General features: G+C 37.0%; 1 protein-coding gene across 4 annotated transcripts; it reads right to left on the reverse strand.

The window, feature by feature from the left end:
- Positions 1-5,575: 5,575 nt before the first annotated feature.
- On the reverse strand, positions 5,576-23,542 carry LOC110287855 (vomeronasal type-2 receptor 116-like). Of its 4 annotated transcripts, none has more exons than XM_085832759.1 (6): positions 23,133-23,537; positions 20,928-21,216; positions 19,804-20,616; positions 18,316-18,423; positions 8,652-8,775; positions 5,576-6,827 (listed from the first exon to the last, which is right to left on the reverse strand). In XM_085832759.1, the coding sequence occupies exons 1-6, from the start codon at positions 23,327-23,329 to the stop codon at positions 5,908-5,910; spliced, it is 2,451 nt and encodes an 816-aa protein (XP_085688885.1). In that variant the 5' UTR covers positions 23,330-23,537; the 3' UTR covers positions 5,576-5,907. The 4 variants fall into 4 exon arrangements, with proteins under 4 accessions (XP_085688885.1, XP_085688887.1, XP_085688886.1 ...); XM_085832761.1 differs by lacking the exon at positions 20,928-21,216 and having other exon boundaries at positions 5,577-6,827; positions 18,316-18,543; positions 23,133-23,258; positions 23,491-23,542; XM_085832758.1 differs by having other exon boundaries at positions 5,812-6,827; positions 18,316-18,543.
- Positions 23,543-24,399: the final 857 nt, after the last annotated feature.

Here is a 24,399-nt window from a genome sequence, read left to right on the forward strand (position 1 = left end):
TAGGACTTAATGGTGATTACCTGGGTGGGAGAAGGAGAGAGAATGGGAAAGGGGGTCAGGATCAGATTTGTGGACAGATAGAAGAGAAGCCCTGAGGTCCAATAAAAGGAATGGAAATATGCAGCTCAGATGGCTGGGGGGCAGAAGGTGGAGGGTAAAATGTCACAGAAACCTGGAATGTGAGAGGCTCCCAGGACTCAATGGTGATTATATTAACCAAAATGCCCAAAAGTAGGGAGATGAAACCTCCAGAGACAATCGCCAGTAGATAGGCATGACACCCAGTTGAGGCATGTGTCTACCCATCCATCTTCAAAACTTTTGAAGGAACAGAATTGTTCCTATCTAAAGGAAATGCAGAGATAAAAGTGAAGCAGAGATTGAAGAAAAGGCCATCTGCTGACAGGCCTAACTTGAGGGATCTATCCCACATTCAGGCACCAAGCCCTGACACGATTACTGATAGCATGTTGTGCTTGCAGACAGGAATATACCATGGCTGTCCTCTGAGAGTCTCTATCAGCAGTGGATTGAGACAGATGCAGATACTTATAGCCAACCAATGGTTCTGAGGTTTGAGCTGCAATGGAAGAGTTAGGGGGAGTACTGAAGGAGCTCAAGGGTATTACAACCCCATAGGAAGAACAACAGTATCAACTAACCTGAACCACTCAGAGTTTTCAGAGACTAAGCTATCAACCAAAGAGCATAAATGAGCTGGTCTGTGGCCCCAGGCACTTGTGTAGCAGAGGGCTGCACCTAATCCTGTAGAAACTTGATCCACCAGGGAAGGGGGATGTTGGCTGGTATGAGGTGGGAGTGGATAGGTGGGTGGGTAAGCAATCTCTCAAAAGTAAATGGGAGGGAGGAAAGGGTGAAGAACTCAGGGAGGGGGGACATGGAATGGGGGGAGCATTTGGAATGTAAAAAAATAAAACAATTTAATAAAAAAATAATACAGAGACTCGGTGTAAAATCTAGCAGAAACTGAATATCATTCTTTGTAGAAAGAAAAAGTCATAAAATCAATATAGTAATACAAAATAAACTGGATAGCCAAAGACACCTGATGAAAAAAAGTAACATTTGGCATCAGCTCAATATTGGCACAAAAAAGTTTATACATCAATGAAACAGAATTCTTCAAATCAGAAACTAAAATCTGGACACAGAACATTAAGAAACAATGATTCTTAGACTGTCATGGTATAAGGTGATGCCTCTAAGAAAGACCTGATAGCAATAATTAGAGCCACATGTTCATAGTTGCAATAGGGATAAAATATGCAGCCCTGGATAATGAAATTATCAAAGGAGAAATATAGAGGTAAATATAATGTAATTATCAGAATAAAAATTCATTCATTTTTTTGAAATATATGTATAGTATGCATTTTAGTATGCATTTTTAATTAGGTATTTTCTTCATTTACATTTCCAATGCTATCCCAAAAGTCCCCCCATAACCTCCCCCTCTTCCTTCTCCCCTCCCACTTCTTGGCTCTGTGGGGGGTACTGGTTAGTTCATATTGTTGTTCCACTTATAGGGTTGCAGACCCCTTTATTCGATATTAGAATGGCTACTCCAGCTTGTTTCTTCACACTGTTTTCTTGGAAAATTGTTTTCCAGCCTTTCACTCTGAGGTAGCATCTGTCTTTTTCTCTGAGATGGGTTTCCTGTAAGCAGCAAAATGTTGGGTCCTGTTTGTGTAGCCAGTCTGTTTGTCTATGTCTTTTTATTGGGGAATTGAGTTCATTGATATTAAGAGATATTAAGAAAAAGTAATTGTTGCTTCCTATTATTTTTGTTGTTAGAGTTGGCTTTCTGTTCTTGTGGCTGTCTTCTTTTAGGTTTGTTGAAGGATTACTTTCTTGCTTTTTGGGGGGCATAGTTTCTGTCCTTGTATTTTTTTTTCCTGTTATTGTCCTTTGAAGGGCTGGATTCTTGGAAAGATATTGTGTGAATTTGGTTTTGTCATGGAATACTTTGCTTTCTCCATCTATGGTAATTGAGAGTTTGGCTGGGTATAATAACCTGGGCTGGCATTTGTGTTCTCTTAGTGTCTGTATAACATCTGACCAGGATCTTCTGGCTTTCATAGTCTCTGGTGAGAAGTCTGGTATAATTCTGATAGGTCTGCCTTTATATGTTACTTGACCTTTTTCCCTTACTGCTTTAATATTCTATCTTTATTTAGTGCATTTGTTGCTCTGATTATTATGTGTCAGGAGGAATTTCTTTTTTGGTCCAGTCTATTTGGAGTTATGTAGGCTTCTTGTATGATCATGTGCATCTCTTACTTTAGGTTTTGGAAGTTTTCTTCTATAATTTTGTTGAAGATATTTGCTGGTCCTTATTTTAAAATTTGTAAAGCCTTATTTTATACTTCTCTTTGTTCTTTTTTTTTTTTTTTTGCTTTTGTAGTTAGATTATGACTACATAATGTTACTGCTCTCTTTCAGTTCCTTGAATAGCTTCCAAATACACCCACCATTCTTTCCCAGTCTCTCTCTCAAGCACACACACACAAATTCATAAGTTGATTGTTGTTAACTCTTGATCTATATATATTATCTGAAAACACATGTGCAATAAAAATTATAATTTTGCAGAATAAAAATACAACTAGGTATCTGGTTCCTGACTCACCAGCACTTTCATATTACTTATTAATTACTTGATACAGCTAGTGTAGTTATCAAATTTTCCCTGACCATGTATTTATTTGAATGTGTATGTGACTTTTGGATATATGCATATATAAATACATATATTTGAGATGACTTTTAGCTGCCATTGGGTGCTGGGAAGTGAACTTTGGTCCTTTCAAAGTGCAGTCAATCTTCTTACATTCCCCTTGTTAGAAGTCATTTGTATCTCACATTTTATATTCTAGATGCTAGAAGTTTGTATGACTGTGTGGAAAATATGGTACCACTAAAATGAACTCTGGGAAGAAAACATAAAGTGTTGATGCTTCGGATCTTCTTAGAAATGGGAACAAAATACTCACAGAAGCAAATATGGAAACAAGGTGCAGAGCAGAGACTGAAGGAAAGGCCATCCAGAGACTGTCCCACCTGGGGATTCATCCTAGATAAGTCACCAAACTCCAACACTATTGTGGATGCTAAGAAATGCTTGCTGAAAGGAGTCTGATATGGATGTAAGACTCTGCCAGAGTCTTACAAATATAGAGTCAGATGCTCACAGCTAACCATTGCACTGACTGTGGGGTCCCCAATGGAAGAGTTAGAGAAAGGACTGAAAGAGCTGAAGGGGTTCACAACCTCATAGGAAGAACAATATCAAACAACCAGACCTCCCAGAGTTCCCAGGGACTAAGTCATCAACCAAGTAGTACACATGGCTCCAGCTGCATATGTAGCAGAGGATGGCCGTGTCAGGCATCAATGGGAGGAGAAGTCCTTGGTCCTATGAAGGCTCAATAGATTCCACAGTGTAGGGGAATCGAGGGCGGGAGACAGGAATAGGTGTGTCGGTGGAGGAACACCCTCATAGAAGGAAGGGGATGGCAGGTGGGATATGGGGTATGTGGAAGGGGGGAACCAGGTGAGGGGATAACACTTGAAATGTAAATAAACTTAAAATAAAAGAAAGAAAAGAGCTGGGTATGGTGGCACACACTTTTATTCCCAGCACTTGGGAGGCAGAAGCAGGTGAATTTCTGAGTTCGAGGCCAGCCTGGTCTAAAAAGTGAGTTCCAGGACAGCCAGAGCTACAAAGAGAGAAACCCTGTCTCGAAAAAAAAAAAAAAAAAAAAAAAGAAAAGAAAAGAAAGAAAGAAAGAAAGAAAGAAAGAAAGAAAGAAAGAAAGAAAGAAAAAAAGAATTGCTGACTTGTGCATTTACAATCAGAGGATTTAAAGTAAATATGACTAATTTTTAAATAAAAGTTTAGATGTGTGATTCTTTTAAGATACTTATAAGGTTACTTTTAAAGATAAATAATAAAATAATCACCCCTTTCTTTCTATTTGCAAATTGCTGCCTGCTAGTAAGAGAAACTGGCTGAGAAAAATACCTAGATTGCTTACATTTTGTTAATCTATAGCAAGTCATCTGTTTTCTTTACCTGTACTATGTAATATTATTTCTGTAAAGGTATTAGGAAAATAACTTTTTCATAGTCATTCAGTAGAAGGGAACTAAATAATAATCTTATACTGCCTGAAATACTTTTCTGGGCTATATAAGCCATAGGAGAAAGAATAAAGTGGTTATCATATTGTTCTTTCCACCTATCAACTATGTGTATGTATGTACATGTATAAAGTTTTTGTGACAATATGTTGGAACTTTGTTCTTTCCATCTTCCAAGTATATATATATATATATATAAATGTGTGTGTGTGTGTGTGTGTGTGTGTGTGTGTGTGTGTGTGTAAAGTTTGTGTGAGAGTGCTTAGGAATTTTGTTATATCCATTGCATCTATATGCATGTATATATGTAAAACTTCTCTGGGTATGTGTTGGAGGTTTTATCTTCCACCAATTGTGTGTATATATTTATTTATATTATGTGTGAAATGCTTGAAGCCTGTTTGTTGGAACTTTGTTCCATCTACCCACCAGTATGTGTGTATATGTATGTATGTATGTATGTATGTATGTGCATATGTGTATATATGAATATAGTGTATACTTTAAATTTTTGGAGCCTGTTTCTTGGAGTATTGCTTCAGTCTTCTAACATGTGAATATGTGTGTGTTTGTCTGTCTGTTTGTGTGTATGTCTGTTGTTGGACCTTGTCTTAATTTAACCATTCTTTGTGTGGTTTGTGTGTGTGTGTTTGTGTGTGCATGTATGCAGGTGTGTGTGTGTGTGTGTGCACATGAGTGTGTGTGCATGTGCAGGTGTGTGTGTGTGTTTGTGTGTGCATGTATGCAGGTGTGTGTGTGTGTGCACATGAGTGTGTGCATGTGCAGGTGTGTGTGTGTTTGTATGTGCATGTATGCAGGTGTGTGTGCACATGAGTGTGTGTGCATGTGCAGGTGTGTGTGTGTGAGTGAATGGTTGCTTTCTGCCCTTTCTCTTTGCTAACTGCTGACTGCCAGAAACATCAAGCCCAGTTGATTTCTAAGCCAATCTCCATCATCTGCTCTCAGCACTGACTCCCACCAGCTGCCAACCTCAGATTACTCTGTGCTATCAAAGCTGATTGTTGCACAGAGTCATCCAAATTGCAGACATAGAATAAATCATTTCAACAAGTTCTGCTTTCACTGTCTATTTAACAACTGTGTCGTTTATGATACACTTAAAGTTAAGGGTTCTTACGTAAAATGCCTAAAGATAAACCCATATCCCATCCTTTCTCTGTTGGTTCCTGTCATTCTGACACCACAGTAAAGTGTTTGTAATATTGTTCTATACTTTGTAAAATGTATGTAATTTTAGTGTGTGTGTGTGTGTGTGTGTGTGTGTGTGTGTTATTATGTGCATAAATAAATTCAGGTAAATTTGGAGCCCAGAAGAGACCATCTGATTCTTTGTATTTATTTTTACAGGTGGTTTTTTAATAAGAGTTGGTAAGATTGAGTATTGAATCATTTCCTCTACAAGAGCAGGGCATGATTTTATTTGCTAAGACATAATTCCATCTTCTGAAATAAATCTTTCTCCCAAATCTTTCTCCTCTATGTTCATAGTAGAACTCCTTAACTCCTAAATGAATCCGGATTGTATTTCTCTTTCTGGCAAAGAGGACAATTGATGGAAAACATTGTGAATAATTACAGGAGACAATTTAGACCTCAGAAGACATGATACTGCTAGGCAAAATCATAAGGGAACAGTGAGAGTCATTCCATAAACAGATAGGTATGACAATGTAATCCAATATTTGGTGATTATGAACCAACTACACATGTGTCAATTAGAATTTATGAAAGGTGAGCATGGGAAGATGATTTCTTCCTGATCATTTGAAGAGAATTTCTGTCTGGCATAAACAATATTGTGTAACATTTGGGAACAAAGATGCATATCAGCATCCCTGCACCGGAAGCCAAAGTGGAGAAGATCTCAGCAGCCACCATGACCTTGCCTTTAGTGCTATGGTAAACAGGAAGGAAAGTAACCCAGACACTGCAGAACACCAGCATGCTGAATGTTATGGATTTGGCTTCATTGAAGGTGCTGGGCAGGTTTCTGGAAAGGAAAGCCAGAGTGAAGCTCCCAAAGGCCAGGCAGGCCAGGTATCCCAGGACACAGTAAAAGGCACTGACTGAACCCTTGTTGCAAACAATGATAATGTGACCATGCTCTGATCTTGCATCAATGTCAACAGAAGGAGGAGCAGCTCCTAACCAGACTGCACAGACAATAACTTGGATGAGAGTACAGATGGGAATGATATAGATAGATGCCCCTGTAGCAAGAAAGTATTTCATCATTCTTTGAGGGGCTCTGACTCTGAATGCCAGTACAATAGTAATTGTTTTGGCCAACACAGTGGAAACAGCCACAGTGAATGCAACTCCAAATGTGACTTGCTGTAGGATGCAGGTGGCTGAGTTTGGATGGCCAATGAAGAGCAAGGGGCAGAGGAAACAAAAAATGAGGGAGATGAGCAAGATGTAGGTGAGAGTGCGGTTATTGGCCTTAACTATGGGAGTACTGTGGTGCTTCACAAAGACCAAAAGAACAACAACTGTAAACGCAGAGAAGCACAATGCCATTAAGGAAAATCCCATCCCCAAGGGGTCTTTATAAGTAAGAAATATAAGAGCTTTATGAATGCAGTGATTCTGCTCTGTATTAGCATATTGGTCTTCTGGACAGGGGACACACAACTCCACATCTGATGGAAAAATGAAAGTATTATTAGTGTAGCTTCAGCAATTTTATTGTCAGGATATTTCATTTAAGTTTATAAAAGAAGTGTTTCAATATGTGAATCTGGTTGCTGAAAATACATTCAAGGTCATTGCTACATAAAATGATTGATTCCATTTTTAATGCCTCTTAGTGTTATGGTAAACAAAAACAACAAAAATTTTTGTCTATTTTACTATATTGTTGTGATCATTTACCATGGGTGTGTATATTCATAAGTGCACTTATGAGTAAAAATAATAAACGTTCTCATGAACACCAGAGTAACTGGTTTTATATGGATGAGGTATGAGGCTGAGAAAAAGAAGTAAAGTTTATATGAATATATTATCAATGTTTGTAACTGCAGAAATGAAGATCATTTCTTGTTTTGTCCTCTTTTGACTGTAATAATTCCATATTCCTGAGTTCTTTTCATGAAAATAAGTAACCTTATCACAGAATGCCAGTACAATAGTAATTGTTTTGGCCAACACAGTCAAAAAGCCATAGTGAATGCAACTCCAGGTATAAAGCTCTGTAATTCCCACTATTGTATGTGTAGGAAATCTGTTTGCCATTGCACCGAACGATTGGATAATTGCAATAAGGGATAATATGCTTCCAAGTTTTGAAGTCTTTTACATGGAACAATGCTTTTGTTGACATCTGTTATCACTTAATTTGTTTGAGGAATTAGAAATGTAGCTTGGTTGTGAAGAGAATATATTGCTCTTAGAGAGTACTTGAGCTTGGATCCCAGTACAAACGTCAGGTGTATTCAAACAGCCTTGTTGAATTACTTACGTATATATTTTATGTGAAACTTCATGCATATCAGAAAACAACAAGTAGGAGTTGGTTACGTCCTATTTATGGGTTCTGGCGATGAACTAATGCCATCATATATAATGGGAAAGGATTTAACTGCTAAGCTATCTTACTGGTCATAAAATCCTTTAAGGATTTCCATTTAATCATATAGGATGGTGCACCAAGGAAGGGAATAAATGCACGCCTGCCAATGATATTCAGTTAATCCTGACTAAATCATTATTTGACAAATATGGGCTATGCAAGTGCCAAGACCATTTGAAAATTGTGGCTAATTCTTTTCATGATAAAACAATTTTAGTGTATGCTATTGTGGGAAATATTAACTAGGTACTATTTATACTAGTATTGAATAGAGGACTCCTAATATTTACACATTATGTGCCAACAGTGATTCTCAATTTTCTACACTTTAAATAACACTGAACATTTGAAAAGAAGAATGTCTCTTTATTATACAAAATTTCCTGTCTCATCCTTAACAGTTTCTAATAGTTTTGCAAATTATTATGTGCCATTGTCATTAGTTTTTCAGAGGACTTAGATTTGGTTCCCTCTAGCCACATGCCTGATTCTGTCTTCCATATACTTTTCTACTCGATAGGGGTGCATAAACTTACGTAAAGGTACATACATCAAGACAATATAAACAAATCGTTTAAAGACTCATGATCTACATATATTTTTAGAGAGAGTTAATCCCTAGGAAAGATCTTCTCTAGAACACAGTAACACTGAAGTTTTCTTATCAAAACTGAAAATATTTCATCTACTATAAATTTTCAGTGAGTCAAAGATATATGACAAGTTCTGTTTTTCTTAATAAGGGTATTTTAAATTATTGTATTCTTATAATCCCTAACTTAGGAAAATGATATGTATTTTTTAACATACCATTTTAGACCACTTCAGCATTCACAGTTGGCTGCAAGATGATAATCAATTTGAAGAACTTATCCCTGTAGGAAATACTCACTTGTCTCATTAGAAATTTCATTTTCTGGGCAGGGACTGCAATCAAAACAGCAAGCTGGCATTCCATTCTTCCCGAATTTTCTAAATCCTGGACCACAATCAGCACTGCACACAGAGGTCAGCATCTAAGGAAAAATAAACATATCCTGCTATCAGGAGTTTTACTTACCGCTTCACAAATTATATTAGCATGTGTCATTAATAAGTTTATTTTATATACACCAACAAAGTTACCAGATTTCACTTAGTGCATTGTATAGTGACAGACATCAATATATGGAGAAATTGAGGAAAAATTGAATTGGTTCCCATCAACTTGAAATTTAGAAAGAAGAGGTGGTAGTGTCCTGTTTGCAAATAGTGCAGGGATTGCAAGGTGGTTATTCTTTTAAATTCTTGTCTTCTTAAGAAAAAGTACAGTATAAAGGCACAGAGATGCTAATAGAGAAATTATCTCTATCAGTCTAGCCTATCATCAGACCTGTGAAGCATATTTTAAAGTGGTAATTGATGTAGGAGTGTCCAGCCCATTAGAAACAGCGTTGCCCACAGGCAGTGGTACATTAGAAATTATGCAGAACAAGCCAGTAAATAGACCTCGAATGACTAAGTTTCAGTTACATTATCCAGATTCATGCCTTGTCTTCCCTTGAGTGTAATCCATGAACCAAATCAACCTTTTCCTCCTCACTTTGCTTATAATTATTGTTTAATAACAGCAATATAGACACAAATTACAAGTAAAGAACATACATAAAAGGGGAAAAACACCTAAAATATCAGATAACCAAAATAACCTCATCTACATTAGGACTGCACACCATAACAAACTAAATAGAAAGAGAAAAATAGCTGCATAGGCAGAGCCCTGTGGCATTTGTGGTGAGGAGGTACTGAGTTTCTGTATAATGAACTTTCCGGAAGTTAAAAGGCTTTATGGAGCCTGCAAATATGGTGAAAATTTAGATTGCTTAAAATTAATTAAAGTACTTCTTAAATAAGGAAAACCTTGGTATTATAATGAGTCTGGTGATGGATTTCAATAGGCTGCACTGAAATTTAGCTGACCTCTGCATGCTGAATTTGTATCCTTTGTTTGATGTTGCCTTTGATATTGCCATCACAGAGTCTATTATTCACAGGTTCATGTCATGTCCTCAGAAATGTGATTAAGCACAACTCTGCCTCTTTTTTCTTTTTCTTTTTCTTTGTCTTTGTCTTCTTTCCTTTTCCTTTTCCATTTCCGTTTTCTTTTTCTTTTTCTTTTCCTTTTCCTTTTCTGTTTCCGTTTTCTTTTCCTTTTCCGTTTTCTTTTTCTTTTTTCTTTCTTTCTTTTTTTTTTTTTCTTGAGACAGGGTTTCTCTGTATAGCCCTGGCTGTCCTGGAACTCACTTTGTAGACCAGGCTGGCCTCGAACTCAGAAATCCGCCTGCCTCTGCCTCCCAAGTGCTGGGATTAAATCCTTTTGTTTTTGTTGAAACAGGGTCTCACTGTGTAGTATTGGTAGATCTCAACTTTCTATACAGATCAGGGCACAGTACTTTCTTTGTATTTTTGTATTTATTTTTTATTATTTGTTTTCACACTTAGTAAGATTTAAGGACTATTTTGAGGATGAGAAAATGTATTTCCTTATCTATATTCAGCTCATTTCATTTAAGGCAGAGTATCCATTTCAGCCCTGGTTTGAGTAGATTCAATAGAAAAGGCAGAGTAGCCTTTGAGTGGAGAGAGATTCTCCTGACTCTTGATTCACAGAATGTAGATTAAAGACATGTGCCACTACAAAAACTTGATCTCATTTCTAGTTCTTATGGAAATTATTTAATTCTCCTTTCCATATACTGCAATGCCACCAATAAGTTTGCTGTAGAAAACTTTATTATGGCAACAAGAGTTTTCTTAGTTTGTCAGGTTTTTGTTTGTTCTCCTTTTAAAAATTCGGAATGGATCCTAGACATTGTTAAAAGACTTTTCTGCATGTTTTTCGATAATAATTTAATTCTATCCTTGAGTTTTATACTTAACATACATATGTTGAACCTTGTGGAATGAAGTAATTTTTGTACAGCTGTAGCTGCTTGCATTATGAATGCTAATTGTTTCCCAAAAAAACTTTTTACACTAAAGGATCTTCAAATAGTGTACTGGCTATTTTTGTGTCAACTTGACACAGCTGGAGTTATCACAGAGAAAGGAGCTTCAGTTGAGAAAATGCCTCCATGAGATCCAACTGTAAGGCTTTTTCTCAATTAGTGATCAAGGGGGAAAGGCCCCTTGTGGGTGGGACCATCCCTGGGCTGGTAGTCTTGGGTTCTATAAGAGAGCAGGCTGAGCAAGCCAGGGGAGGCAAGCCAGTAAAGAACATCCCTCCATGGCCTCTGTATCAGCTCCTGCTCCCTGACCTGTCTGAGTTCCAGTCCTGACTTCCTTTGGTGATGAACAGCAGCATGGAAGTGTAAGCCGAATAAACCCTTTCCTCCCCAACTTGCTTCTTGGTCATGATGTTTGTGCAGGAATAGAAACCCTGACTAAGACAAATTGGTACCAGCAGAGTGGGGTATTCCTGTGACAACCTGACCATGTTTTGGGGAGGACTGTGGAAGGACTTTGGAACTTTGGGATTGAAGATCCATTCGTTGTTAAGAGCTCTGTCAGATGTTGTGTAGGAGCTTGGAAGATAATGTTGAGAACAGTGCAGAAGATGGAGGTCTGGTTTGTGAAATTTCAGAGGGAAAATTAAAGACTCTTTTCAGGGCCATTGCTGTTTTTATTGTGAAGGTTTTGTAGTTCTGGTTAGCTGGGGCTGAAGAATCAGCTGTGATTAACAAGATACCAGAACTACTAAAGCAAAAACTTTTCATTACTGGGACTATTGATGCTGGTTAGCTGGAGCTAAGAAATTAGCGGTGATTAAGAAGAGACCAGCATCGTTGAGGTGACATCTTCTGGGAAGTGTTTTCTGAAAGCACAAAGAGGCTGTGTTCCAGAGATAGGCAAGGTTGTACTCCTTCTGCAGCGGGACTTGGTAATGTGTAAGGGTCACCCAGGTGGTACTGGTTTTGAAGGCATGAAGGGGTCATGCAGAGCAGCTGAGGCTCGGCACTGTGAGAGGCCATGGAAGGCCATTGGTGAAGGTGCAGCCTCAGTTGTAATTGAAGGCCCAGGACTGAAGGGGTCATGCAGTGTTTTGGAGATGCCAATACCATGAGATGACCACCAAGAGCAGCAGCAGCAGTGGAGTACAGGCATCTGGAGCCTAGAGGACGACGTGTGTGCTACAAAGGGCATGGCTGGAGAAGTGACCCAAGCCCTTGGAGGAGCCCAGAAGATTGTGAGTTGGATCCCAGACGTTGGACGGTTGGAGATTGATTTTTGCTTTGATTGTGACTGTGCCCTGATATTTTCTCTCTTGAAGAAACTGTTTTAGTGGAGCCCACAGTTAAGAGACTTTTAATTGTAAAAAGACTTTGGATTTTAAAAGAGATGGATATTTTAAAGAGATTGAAAATTTAAGAACATGTAAAGACTGTGGGACTTTTAACGTTATTTAGATCTTGGGGATGAATACGAATGTAAAGGTTGAGGCTTACTAGTGATGTGTTGGTGTGTCAAGTTGACAAGGGGTCAATTGTACTGGCTATTTTTGTGTCAACTTGACACAGCTGGAGTTATCACAGAGAAAGGAGCTTCAGTTGAGAAAATGCCTCCATGAGATCCAACTGTAAGGCTTTTTCTCAATTAGTGATCAAGGGGGAAAGGCCCCTTGTGGGTGGGACCATCCCTGGGCTGGTAGTCTTGGGTTCTATAAGAGAGCAGGCTGAGCAAGCCAGGGGAGGCAAGCCAGTAAAGAACATCCCTCCATGGCCTCTGTATCAGCTCCTGCTCCCTGACCTGTCTGAGTTCCAGTCCTGACTTCCTTTGGTGATGAACAGCAGCATGGAAGTGTAAGCCGAATAAACCCTTTCCTCCCCAACTTGCTTCTTGGTCATGATGTTTGTGCAGGAATAGAAACCCTGACTAAGACAAATAGCTTCTGCAAATCTCCCCCCAGGAGGTTCTGGTTGGTAAATAAAGATTCCAACAGTCAATAGCTGGGGAGGACAGAAAGAGGAAGGATTTCAGGATTTCCTGGGCTTGCGATCAGGAGAAGGAGGAAATATTATATATCATATATATATGGTATATAATAAGAGGTCTTATAAGAGGTCTGCCATGCTGGAGGAAAGTGCAAACAGAGAAAAGACAGAGTCCACATGGCTTAGAAAAGTAAGGCAAGTGCCCTTGGTTATGGGCCAAAAATTGTGGCCCAGACACTTGTCTAAGTAGAGTTAAGAACAACTGAAATGAAACATAGAATTAGGAAGTAATAGCTCAGGATTAACAGCATGGAGGTTGGTCAGTGGTCCAGCTATTGTACTGTTTAAGACATATTAAAATATAAAAGCTATGTGTGCATCTCCTTCTTTCAGTAACATAAACAATTGAAGCTGGTAGCAAATTAGCCACTGGGATTAATTAATACATATTACACACAGGGACTGATCTTTCAGTTGTAATGCTGACGTCCATTGGAAAATGTTTAGTCAAGATTATTTCAGGCATGTCCACAAAAAAAAAAATAAACGATGTTATATTCTAATTATTATTCTTTTGTTCTACTTCATTTTGTTGCCTCCCCCATACCCCTTTTTACAGAAATGCTCTTTTTTACACTCCCCCTCATGGAGGCCACAAAAGAATGCCTATTTTTATAGACGGATCATTCCCACAGTGGCCATATTTATATGAGTGGTCTCTTCTGTTATCTCTAGCCATGGAGACATTGAGCTCCATACTGCTACCAAGAGCCATATCTGGACCTGTTGTCCTATGTCACCCAGAGTCTTTGTTGGTGTCTGTGGTCTGTGTTTCTATCAAAGTTTGTGCAAATATATGTGGAGCCTGCAGCCACAATGGTGCATGTCTAGGCCAGAGATCCTGCTGTCGATGAGATCTGTATTGATGTCCATGAACAGTGTTACCACCAAAGGTCATGTGGATGCCCTTAGCCTGAGTTGATGTCAATGAGTTCTGTTGTCAGCTGGAGCCATACTGATCTGAGTGAGCTACACTGCCAAGTAAGGCTAGGGAGATGTCAAGATCTATACTGCTGCTGATGGCTATATCTGAATCAATATTCCTACTGTATGTGGAAACAATGTTGATTTCCATGGTACATATTATGACTGAAGACTTTGGAATTTTCATGGTCTGGACTGAAGCCATGATGATGTCCATAGGCTGAGCTCATTTTGAGGGCCTTGTCTGAGTCTGTGGCCCTGTTACAGTTAGGTCCCATGGTGTTTTCTCTGCTAACACCAGAAATCATGTAGAACCCCATATCTTTGTTCCCTACTTTTAAAATGATAGGAAACTACTTTTGCACTGATATGAATGATTGTAGATTCATAGATGCGAAGGAGTTGCATGAAAGTTTTCTGTGACTACTCTTACCAACATTCCAACACCCACATTCCCCCACAATCCAAGACAGAGAAGTTTAAACAGGAAAGCATAAAATGAACTCTTAAAATATATGGTAAGTAATCTGAAGTCAGCTTTCTAAAACTGAGGGCTTCTTGAGGGAGTATGGGAGAGAAAAACTAAGTTCTATTTATGGAGCAGGAACTGAGAGTTTGACCATGCTCCAGTGTCTTATTTAGGGTTTTACTGCTGTGACCAAACACCATGACCAAGGCAAATCTTATAAAGACAACATTTAATTTGGCCTGGCTTACAGCTTCAGAGGTTCAGTCCATTATCATCAAGGCAGGAACATGGCAGCCGACAGGCAGGCATGGGACAGTAGGAGCTGAGAGTTCTACATTTTCATCTGAAAGCTACTAGCAGTTTAATAACTTCCAGGCAGCTAGGAAGAGGATCTTAAAGCCCGCATACACAGTGAAAATCCTGCTAAACCTCTAAATAGTGCCACTCCCTGGGACAAGCATGTACAAACCATCATATGCAGTGAATACATAAATTACAGAAATTGGACTATTTAATTTTAATCTTTTTATTTTTTGTGGAGTGCTGTCATGGAGAGAGAAACATGAAAGGACTGGGAATTGAGTATGATCACAGTGCATGATTGGAAATTTGTAAAGAATCAATAAAACTAAACTCATTATCTGTGATATTTGATTAGAAATGACCATGAACACTCAATTATTACTAAAAGTTATTTGTAAATTATGTTTTAGTTGTTATTTCAATGTTTGATGTTTTCTAATAGTTTTCTGTCAGGCATTCAAGTGCTGTTTACATGTTATTTTGACCTTTTGTGTTCATCTTACTTTTAAATATGATGGAGTTCTTTTAATGTCCTTTTTAGTACTCATTTACTTGTTGTGACGTATTGTAATTGTGTTCATCATGAAAAATTTTCCCTTTTTTATGAAGAATAAATTCACTGGATATTGTAACTGAATTGGCAATTATGTCTGTAAATGTTTTAAATACACAATATTTATTCTCCTTATTTAAGAATATCCATGACATGTTACACTGCATATAACTAAAGAAGCTAAGTAACAAATATGGCACAAGGTAGGACACATGTATCTCCCTGAGAAGTAAAACAGAATAGACAATGTGGATGAATGGGTTTGGGGACTGAATGGAAGTGGTGTGGGGTGAGAACAGAAGGGGAGAACAGAGGAACAGATTATTTGGAGAGACCACTAAGATGGTGGTGGCATCTCTGAGTCAAGCTAGAATTCTCAGGTAATATAAATTCCCAGAAATCTATGAGGATGACCCTGGCTAAGTCTCCTAGCAAAGCACAGTATGGAGCCTTTAATGGTCATGTCCAATGACCATCCAAGATGTCCACTGTTGCGATTGAGACAACAACTAACCACAAAACCTTCAATCTACAATTTACCCTGCATAAAGATGTGTGGGAGTAAAGATGTAGCAGATCAAGGGCTAGTTAACCAGTGACTGGACCAACTAGAGAACCTTGCCATGAGAGAAAGCCCACTGCTGATGCTGGTAATAATATTTTTGTTATATTTGCAGGTGAGAGCCTAGAGTAACCATCATCAGACAGAATTCACCCACCAATTGATAAAAGCACATGCAAAGATCAACACCCAAACAAAAGGCAAAGTTTGGGGAATCCTGGATAAGAGGGGAAAGAAGGATTGTAGGAGTCAGAGGAAACAAAAACACAAGAAAACCTACATAAAACTTCCCAGGGGCCCTAAGGGCTCACAGAGACTGAATCACTTGCTACAAATGATGCATGAGACTAACCTGGGTACTCCAAACATATGTAACATTTGTGAAGCTTGGTCATTACATGGGACACCTAAAAGCAGTAGCAGGTTCTGTGTCTGACTCTGTTGCCTGCCTTTGGGAAACTTTACTCCTGCTGGGCTGCCTCCCCTTGGCCTCATTAGGAGAACATGAAACTGTGCTTATTTATTGTACACTATGATATGCAAAGTATGTTGATATGCGGGGGGTCCCCTTATCTGAAGAAAGGAGTATTGGATAGGAAGCAGGGGAAGGATGGGGGGAGTAGGAGTAGAGTAGTGTGTGTAAGCTGGTACCTGGATGTAAAGTGAATGAATGAATGAATGAATGAACTACTTTCATTTAAAAATGAGTGATGCTGGAGAAACCTGCTGTTATTCAGAGAGGAATGTTCTATGACACAAGGTTCTCTCTTGCAGATTTTATATACTCCCTTTGTTCCACATCAAATTTTAAGTCAAATATGTCAAGGACTATTTCATTTCAAACATTGAGTATTTGCCATTTAAATGCCTTTACTAAACATTTCTCACATTATTATGGAAATGTACAGATGTAATATAATGGATTTCCTCTTGATACATAGAGTATGTCCTTTCTTGTATTGTTCACAGAGTTTTTAAAAGTAATCATTTAATCATACCTCCTAAGTTACTGTGATTTTCATTTTTCCTTGATGTTTTATCTTTGTCATTGTTTGAAGTTTCTAATTCTTGTGCCTTGTCTTCAAGTCTTGCCATCCTGTCCTTAACTTGGAGCATTCATTTTGTGAGTCTTTTCACTGAGATATTTATTTGATTTATTTTGTTTTTCCAATATATACTCTAGTTTGGAATTATTTTATTATTTTATACCTTTTTGAAAGCTCTCTATCATATACATGCTCAGTGTCTTATTGTAATAAAGTTTTCATATTTTCATTGTATTCTCCCAGAAGTAGTTACTGCCATCTTTGATTTTTTTTAACATTCTTATAATCATTCTTTGATTCTTGTTTAGTATAACATTAAATATAGCCTCACTTCAGTCTATGACTACAAGGCTTGGAATCATATTTTTCTGATATCTTCATGTTTTTATTTATGAGTTTCCACATTGGAATTAAGATATATGTGAATAGAACACTGGTTGAATTTCTTAAAATCTATAGTCTACTAGTGGATGTGTTTGAAGGCTCAGGTGAGGCCTGGCTAGAACACACATGAGATTTCAATGCTATCTTCTAAATGTATATGTAGCTCTGTAACTACACTTTTAGTTCTTATGCTCTTTTCTCTAAGAATTGCATTCTTACTCACATTGAGGACCATAGCAACTATACTTTTCACACTGTTTGAGAAACCTGGGAATCACTTCATATTAAACTTGAAGACGTTTAATCAACTTTGTTTTGGGGCAGTTTGAATATGACACATTAAAACCAAGTGTATTAGAGTTTATACCTATAATATACTTAGTATGAGATATTTCATTTTCAAATTTCCTCAAAAGGCAATTACTACCAATTTCTCCCCATATTGAGAAGGAAACTATGCAAATATTTCTTTGTTTGAATGATTTGTGCAAGAATTGGTGGGACCAAATAGTTTCCTTATGTCAACATTATTTTTACAGGTATGAGTCAGGGCTGCAGATATAGCTCAGCTCTCAAGAGTAATTGCTACCAGTAAAGGGGTCCCAAATTTTATTTATAGCACCTACTGAGTGGCATGGAGCTCTTTCAAGTGCTCTGAGATTAGAGTAACTCATTAGCCATCTGCATATACCATACATGCAGGTGTTGCACTGATACACATACAGAAAAAAAACCCATACCCATATTTTTCAAAACTGGAAAACAAGATATTTCATAAAGTATTTAAATGTCATAAAATGTTAATATATGGTTAGCTAGAGTTGTTGGAAATTTAGGACTAGTTGGTAAACAGGCTTAAGAGAACATTATGAAAATCAGTTGCTTGATTGTGTTGAATTTACTCGATACTTACAATAAGGAAGAGTCTTTAAGCATCTTTTGAAGAGGTTTACCATAAGAGTAGAAATCACTCTATAGCAATAAAAATAGAACCAATAGCATATTGCTAACTTTACTGAAAATAATATCAAACTGTTTTCTAAAACAATTTACATTAATGTTAAAGGTAAGAAACAGGTTTTGATATGATAAAAATACGTTGTATGCATGTTAGAAATCCTCAGTGAATTACTAAAAACTCATCTGAAAAATGAAGAGAAGAAACTTAGGAGGGTATAAATTGGTCTCTCATTTGACAATCAATTTCATTTCACCACTTTCAAGGAAGGTTGGATGCACATACTTGACAGTGTCATTTAAATTAGTACAGTTAGGCCAAGCCCACCTGTGTACTTCCTCTTGCCCACTCTATCATATCTTCAGACAAATGTAGCTGTTGACCATTTATAAAATAGGGACTAAATATTCCTATTTTCACTTTAAGTCCAAGTCCCTGTGGAAAATTCCAAACATAGAAAATGTCATAATTTTCCTGCAGCTTGTTTCTTTGGTTCATATTCACTCTGTCTCCAACAGGATTAGTGAAGTGGATCTTTCTCAGGAAGGAACCCAGCTGAAAGACAGGCAGCATACTTTAGAGTATATGTTCTTTCTTAAAGTAAGAAAATGTATTCTTATTTCATCTTTATGGCAACTTTATTGATAGTATGCATGTGAAAATCTCATTGAAAGCAAAGAGATGAACAAAACTATAATGTTTCTGTTATTTTAGTTTTCTAAGAGGAAATTAGGAAACAAACACAAACATGTATTTACAATATGAAACATACAGACACATAGAGAGATACTCGCATGTGTATAGAAATATGCACATGGCTGGAGTACACAGTTATTTACACAATATACACATACATGCCCAAACACACATATGAATATACAGATACACACTGAGACAGAATATGCATCAAAATAGTCAAACAGACACAAAAACACAGAAAACAATTATCCAGGTGCACACACAAAACCACATGGAAACACATGTACAGAGGAATATACATCAAAAGACATACACATATACTGACATCCACACAGTGTGACATTGTCACACAGACAAATTTATGCTCTCTTACAAAGACACAGGCAAGCAAAACAGTTATACATAAGTGAAAGAACATATACAAAGCATACATCCACATGCACTGATAAATATACACAGGAATATATACTTAGACAAAGCAATTGAAACACTGACAAATTTATGTTAACTGCCATAGACAGACATATAGGTAAATACGCAAAATATATATACATGTGTGTGTGTGTATATATATATATATATATATATATATATATAATGTATATGTATATGTATATGTATATATAATGTATATGTATATGTATATATAATGTATATGTATATATAATGTATATGCACATAGATATACACATTATAGACATATATAGATATACACACAGATATACAGAAACACATAAGTGATATCCCACATCTACAGTGGGAACAGCATAAGTTGGGATCTCTAAAGATGGTTATATTTGATAATCAATGAACAAGGATTCATCAGTGAGTGGGTTCATGAGGAAGGACTGGATATGTTTTCAGTATTAGAATATATGTGATGATAGTCAAGTATTCTGTATCAAAATCACAGTGCTACATTGACAAATTATGCCTTCTACTCTATTCCCTTTACATTAGAGATTTATACAAACTTCTAGATTTACATGATCAGTAGGAAAAGTATCCATAAATCACTCTATTTTAGAAAATATTTTCTAGCACACTTGGTTTGGGCATCTAAAAGACTCTTAAAGTCATTGATAACATGAAACATTATAATATAAGAATAACTACCTTGTTGCAGGCATAATTTTGTTCTTTCACATTGTCAGTGGGCAGATTATCAAATTTTTGAAAAGTCAGCTCATGGAGTGCATGGGCAACAGCATATACAGCATTGTATATGGCATAACTCCCTTCAGTAAAGGCCATGTCAAAACTATGTACCATTAACCATTCCAAAGGGTGATTGGATGAGCAGTTCTTCAGTGTCTTACATTTAGGTGCTGAGACATCACAGTTAAAGTACATCCATTCCAGCTTTACCAGATACTCATCTGAGCATTTTAACAGGTTCAATGTCTGAACAAAGTTTTTAAAACCAGAAATCTCACCATGGTGGTGTCCAAAAGCAAATGTCCCATACAAGTTATCAAATGTGAAGTCTTTCTTACTAGTAGTAATATCCCACTGTGAGGTGGTGACCCATATTCTCTTTATATCTAGAGATTCCCACATTCTAAAGCTCACAGCTAAAGTACTGTCTGTGTCACCATATATGATAACAACATTTGTGGATGATGTCATGATTTGATTGTAATACACTTCAGCTCTTGACATGTATAAATGCATATTGGCTGGAATCATGCTGACAAAAGCAAAGCAGACTGTATTTTTTTCCATCTCTCTTCTCAAATAGGAGAGAAATTGGACACCTTTATCATTGTCTGAGATGGCCAACCCTACCCAGTTCCAACTGAAATGGATTATGAAGGAGACCATGGCAAGGGCTAGAGATGTATCCTCAGAGGCCATCTGATATAGATAGGGAAATTCTTCATGATCACTCATGGCAGGATGAAAGGGTCCATAAGTAAGATGAAGGAACTAGAACACAGGCAGCAGCATGAGGTAGAATGAATTCCTAAGAACTTATAAACATAGTTTGCTGCAAATTTCTAGAAATCTAAGCCAGCTATTATTTCTTCCATCTTCTCTATACCATAAAAGGACATTTGAAAGCTCCATCAAGACTCTGAATAGTACCCTTGAACTACATAGATTGGCTCAGGCTTAGTAAGACTATGGGAGTACCCACGGTATCTGATTTCATGAGTTCCTCCCTGCCCATAATACACACACACACACACACACACACTTACCTACACACACACACACACACACACACACACACTTACCTGGTGAGATATGAAGTTGTTTAGGATTGTATAAAGTGTCAGAGTTGTTGTCCAGTTTAGTCCTGTAAGTGCCACTGCACATACGTTATCGTTACAGATATAATTAGGGAAAATTTTATGATTTTGTAAACTCAGATGAATGAGACTTTTTAATTGGGATTCATAGTTACAAATCTGTGCTGAGAATTTAAATATTAGAGACATATTTGGCAAAAGATCAGAGTTCGTGTTGACTTCATTTATGGAAAAAGCCAAGACCAGAGCATACTTGTGATTTTCAGTGTGTGTTCTGTAAAAGGTTACAGTGCTTATAAGGACAGCAATTTAAAGATATTATTTGCAGTCAATAAAAGGACAATCCTGCACTGGATTGTATTGCCCCCACAACCTAAGATTGAAATGACCTGTGTAATGTGGTTGAGATGACCAAAGAAGCTGGGAGCTCATAAAATCTTCATATGTTCGTGAGAGGTCATCTCCCATAAGTGAGATGCATTATTGTCATATTCTCACCAAGAGAGTTTTTTCCCTCTGGGTTTTGAATGTTTGCTAAGACAGTAAATAATCACCAAATGCTTTGATGAAACAGTAAAAATAGTCACATATTCATTTGAAATTAATTAGAAATATGAAAAATACATGGGATGCATGTGTGCCATTGAGTTTATGGAATTATGTATGAAATTGACTATTGGCTAAGGCAGTGAAAGAATGACAGTTGAGTTCATAGCAGTCTTCTGTGGCAATACTTGGCTCATGTCATTAAAATTCTTTCTCATTAGGAGGCAATATATTTATATTTATCATATCCCCACATAATCATTCTTATCTTAAATGTTCTTTCTTTCTAAAATTCAGTTTCAATGGATTAATTCTATTTTGTGTTTATGTTTATGAAAAGAATAACTCATATCCCTTCTGAATTACTTCAAAACATCTGACTGAAAAATATCAAATATATTACTTCATTATTAATTTTTACTAAGAGTTAAATATCTGCATTCTAGTTAGAAATTATACATCTGTCCTGGGGTTTTTGTTTTTATAAACACAAGTCCTTTTAGGATATTATTCATAAATGCACAGAAAAAATGATGTCGTTAAATATTTTAGTAAGACACAACAGAAATTTGAGACTAGTACTTGTACAAATAAAACACTAACCCCTCCACAGTAAACATTAAGAAACATAAGATACTTAAGTGGTTAGAGTGGCTTTTTGGTCTAAAGTACTATGTCTGAAAAAAACTATCAGAAATCCACAAAATCAAAATGTGGATATGTCCACACTGGTAAACTATGCAACTACATTTTGTAAGATTACTGAAAAACAGACATAGATGATAAATATTGAAAGTATCAGACTAAATAACAGAGAGGTAAAGAGGGAAGACATGCTCCTTAATAATGGCAAAGATGATCTAGTAAGTAACTCCTTTATCCTTATTCTCTAATATTGCCAACTATCATATGCCACTGTTGTTACCCAGGATGGTGATTAGGGAAATAACTAGTCACCACTATTAGTAATAATATCACTTTTCAAAGAATCAAACATATTCTTTATCGTCATACATTCCTTCTTTATTCTAATGAGAGAGTGAAGAACTGGAGTTTGTAAGACCTAAAAGCCAGTGAATTTGCATAGATCAAAATAGGAATTTGACAGAGGACAGATCTCTTGCATCAATTCTTGCTACAACTTCAGTACTTAAACGGGTACCTCATGGAACAAATTTAAGAAAGTAACGGAGTATCTATATGAAGACTCTGCATAGCTAGTTGTGTCTCCAACATTAGTGGCCCCAACACAAACACTACAAGCTGCACAGTTATGGAAGGACCATCATCATTTGCATAAACACATCTAGGATAAAGTCATAAAAATGATGTCTTTCAATAAGATATCATTGTTCCACTGTGCTATAGAACTGTCTATGAGAGAATAATATGTGATTAATAATGGCCCAAAGTTGTTTTATTACGCAAATTCCATCCCTATAAATGGGAGGCAGGCTTGAAAAAACAATTCTGTCAATTTAAAGTGGTAATATACCATTAGTCTCTAATAGAATATGGAGCTCTTTCTTGTTTTGCACATTAATAATAGTATAAAAGAGACTTTGCATTGTTTTGCTCCTCAACCTCAGTAGACTCAGGAAATATTCATGATCACATTTACATAGAAAATACAAAAGCACTTACTGTGTATTCAAAATAGAACTGAAATACTCTTTCTCCACAAGCCATGGTACTGCTTGAATAAAGAAGCTACAACCTGATCCCAGGTTTCCATCCTCATCTTTATCCTGTTTTATTCTCCAAAAGCACCTGGGATAAATAAAATCAGCCACAAGAAGTGGAATGTTTAGCAGCAAGAAGAGTAAAATCAAAGTGAACATATTTTTCCTTCTCTGAGGCTGGGCAGAACGGTTTGTGAAGTGTCACACAGATCAGCAAATCAAACAGGTACTAATATATCCCCATGTACTATTTTATCACTGTGTCCAAGGGAGATGCTACATCTGTATTTCTGTTTCATTTTTCACAGCTGTTTCCTCACCCCTGGAGGAATCTTTGACACTATCTCCTGAGGATCTTCATCTGATATCCACCATGCATGTGATAAACCTGGCTGATAAATATAGATGAGGGTGATGAATGACATCACTCATGTTTGTGGAAATTGAGGTCCCTGGAAAGATTCCACTTTGTGAAAATTTGGTCCCAGAACTGCCTCAAAATCTGTTTATGTGAACACTTGAAATAATGTCAACAGATTTTGTTAGTTGATCCACCATCAGGAAAAACTCATGAAGTCTGAGGTCATGATTACACACTGACCATTGTGTCACAAGTCCCATGTCAGTGAAAAGCAGCCTCAAGTTTAAAACATTTGATGTCCACTGAGAATGTAGTATGGACAATGCTACAGCAGTGATAGGTACAAAATCATGACAAATCCTGAAATGTCCTGAATCCTGCAGTTTCCAAAAAGCATCACAAAACCACATTTTACTTACATATTAAATGTTGCTTTTAAAATATTTAAGAAGATCCAGAGAGAATGTTAGAACTTTGTGCCTCATTTCAAATAGACCTAGCACTCCTATTCCCCATTATTATGAGTGAGAAACTAAACTGAATATTTGAGGTCTAAAACATGATTTCCAAATCTGACCCTCAGTTCTCACAGATCAATACCTTGTTTTGACCAGTTTCTTCTACTTTACTATTGATTTTCTACACTGACTTTGCTAATTTTACATCCAGTATTCACTGAGAAGAATTCTTACTGTTAGTATTTTAGAAGCAAATAGTAAGGGGCAAATGAACCTGTGTTTAATGAGTAAACTCTTCTTATACACTATTCATAGTCATCTATTCTTGATAATACTTTAGAACTTGCATTGCAAGTTGGAGAGTCTATTGATAATTGTGATCTGATGAGTCTCTGTCTATGGATATGAAC

The sequence above is a fragment of the Mus caroli genome, unplaced genomic scaffold (genome assembly GCF_978045245.1).
Source record: "Mus caroli unplaced genomic scaffold, Mus_caroli_1 scaffold_18, whole genome shotgun sequence".
In the NCBI taxonomy this organism is placed as follows: Eukaryota; Metazoa; Chordata; class Mammalia; order Rodentia; family Muridae; genus Mus; species Mus caroli.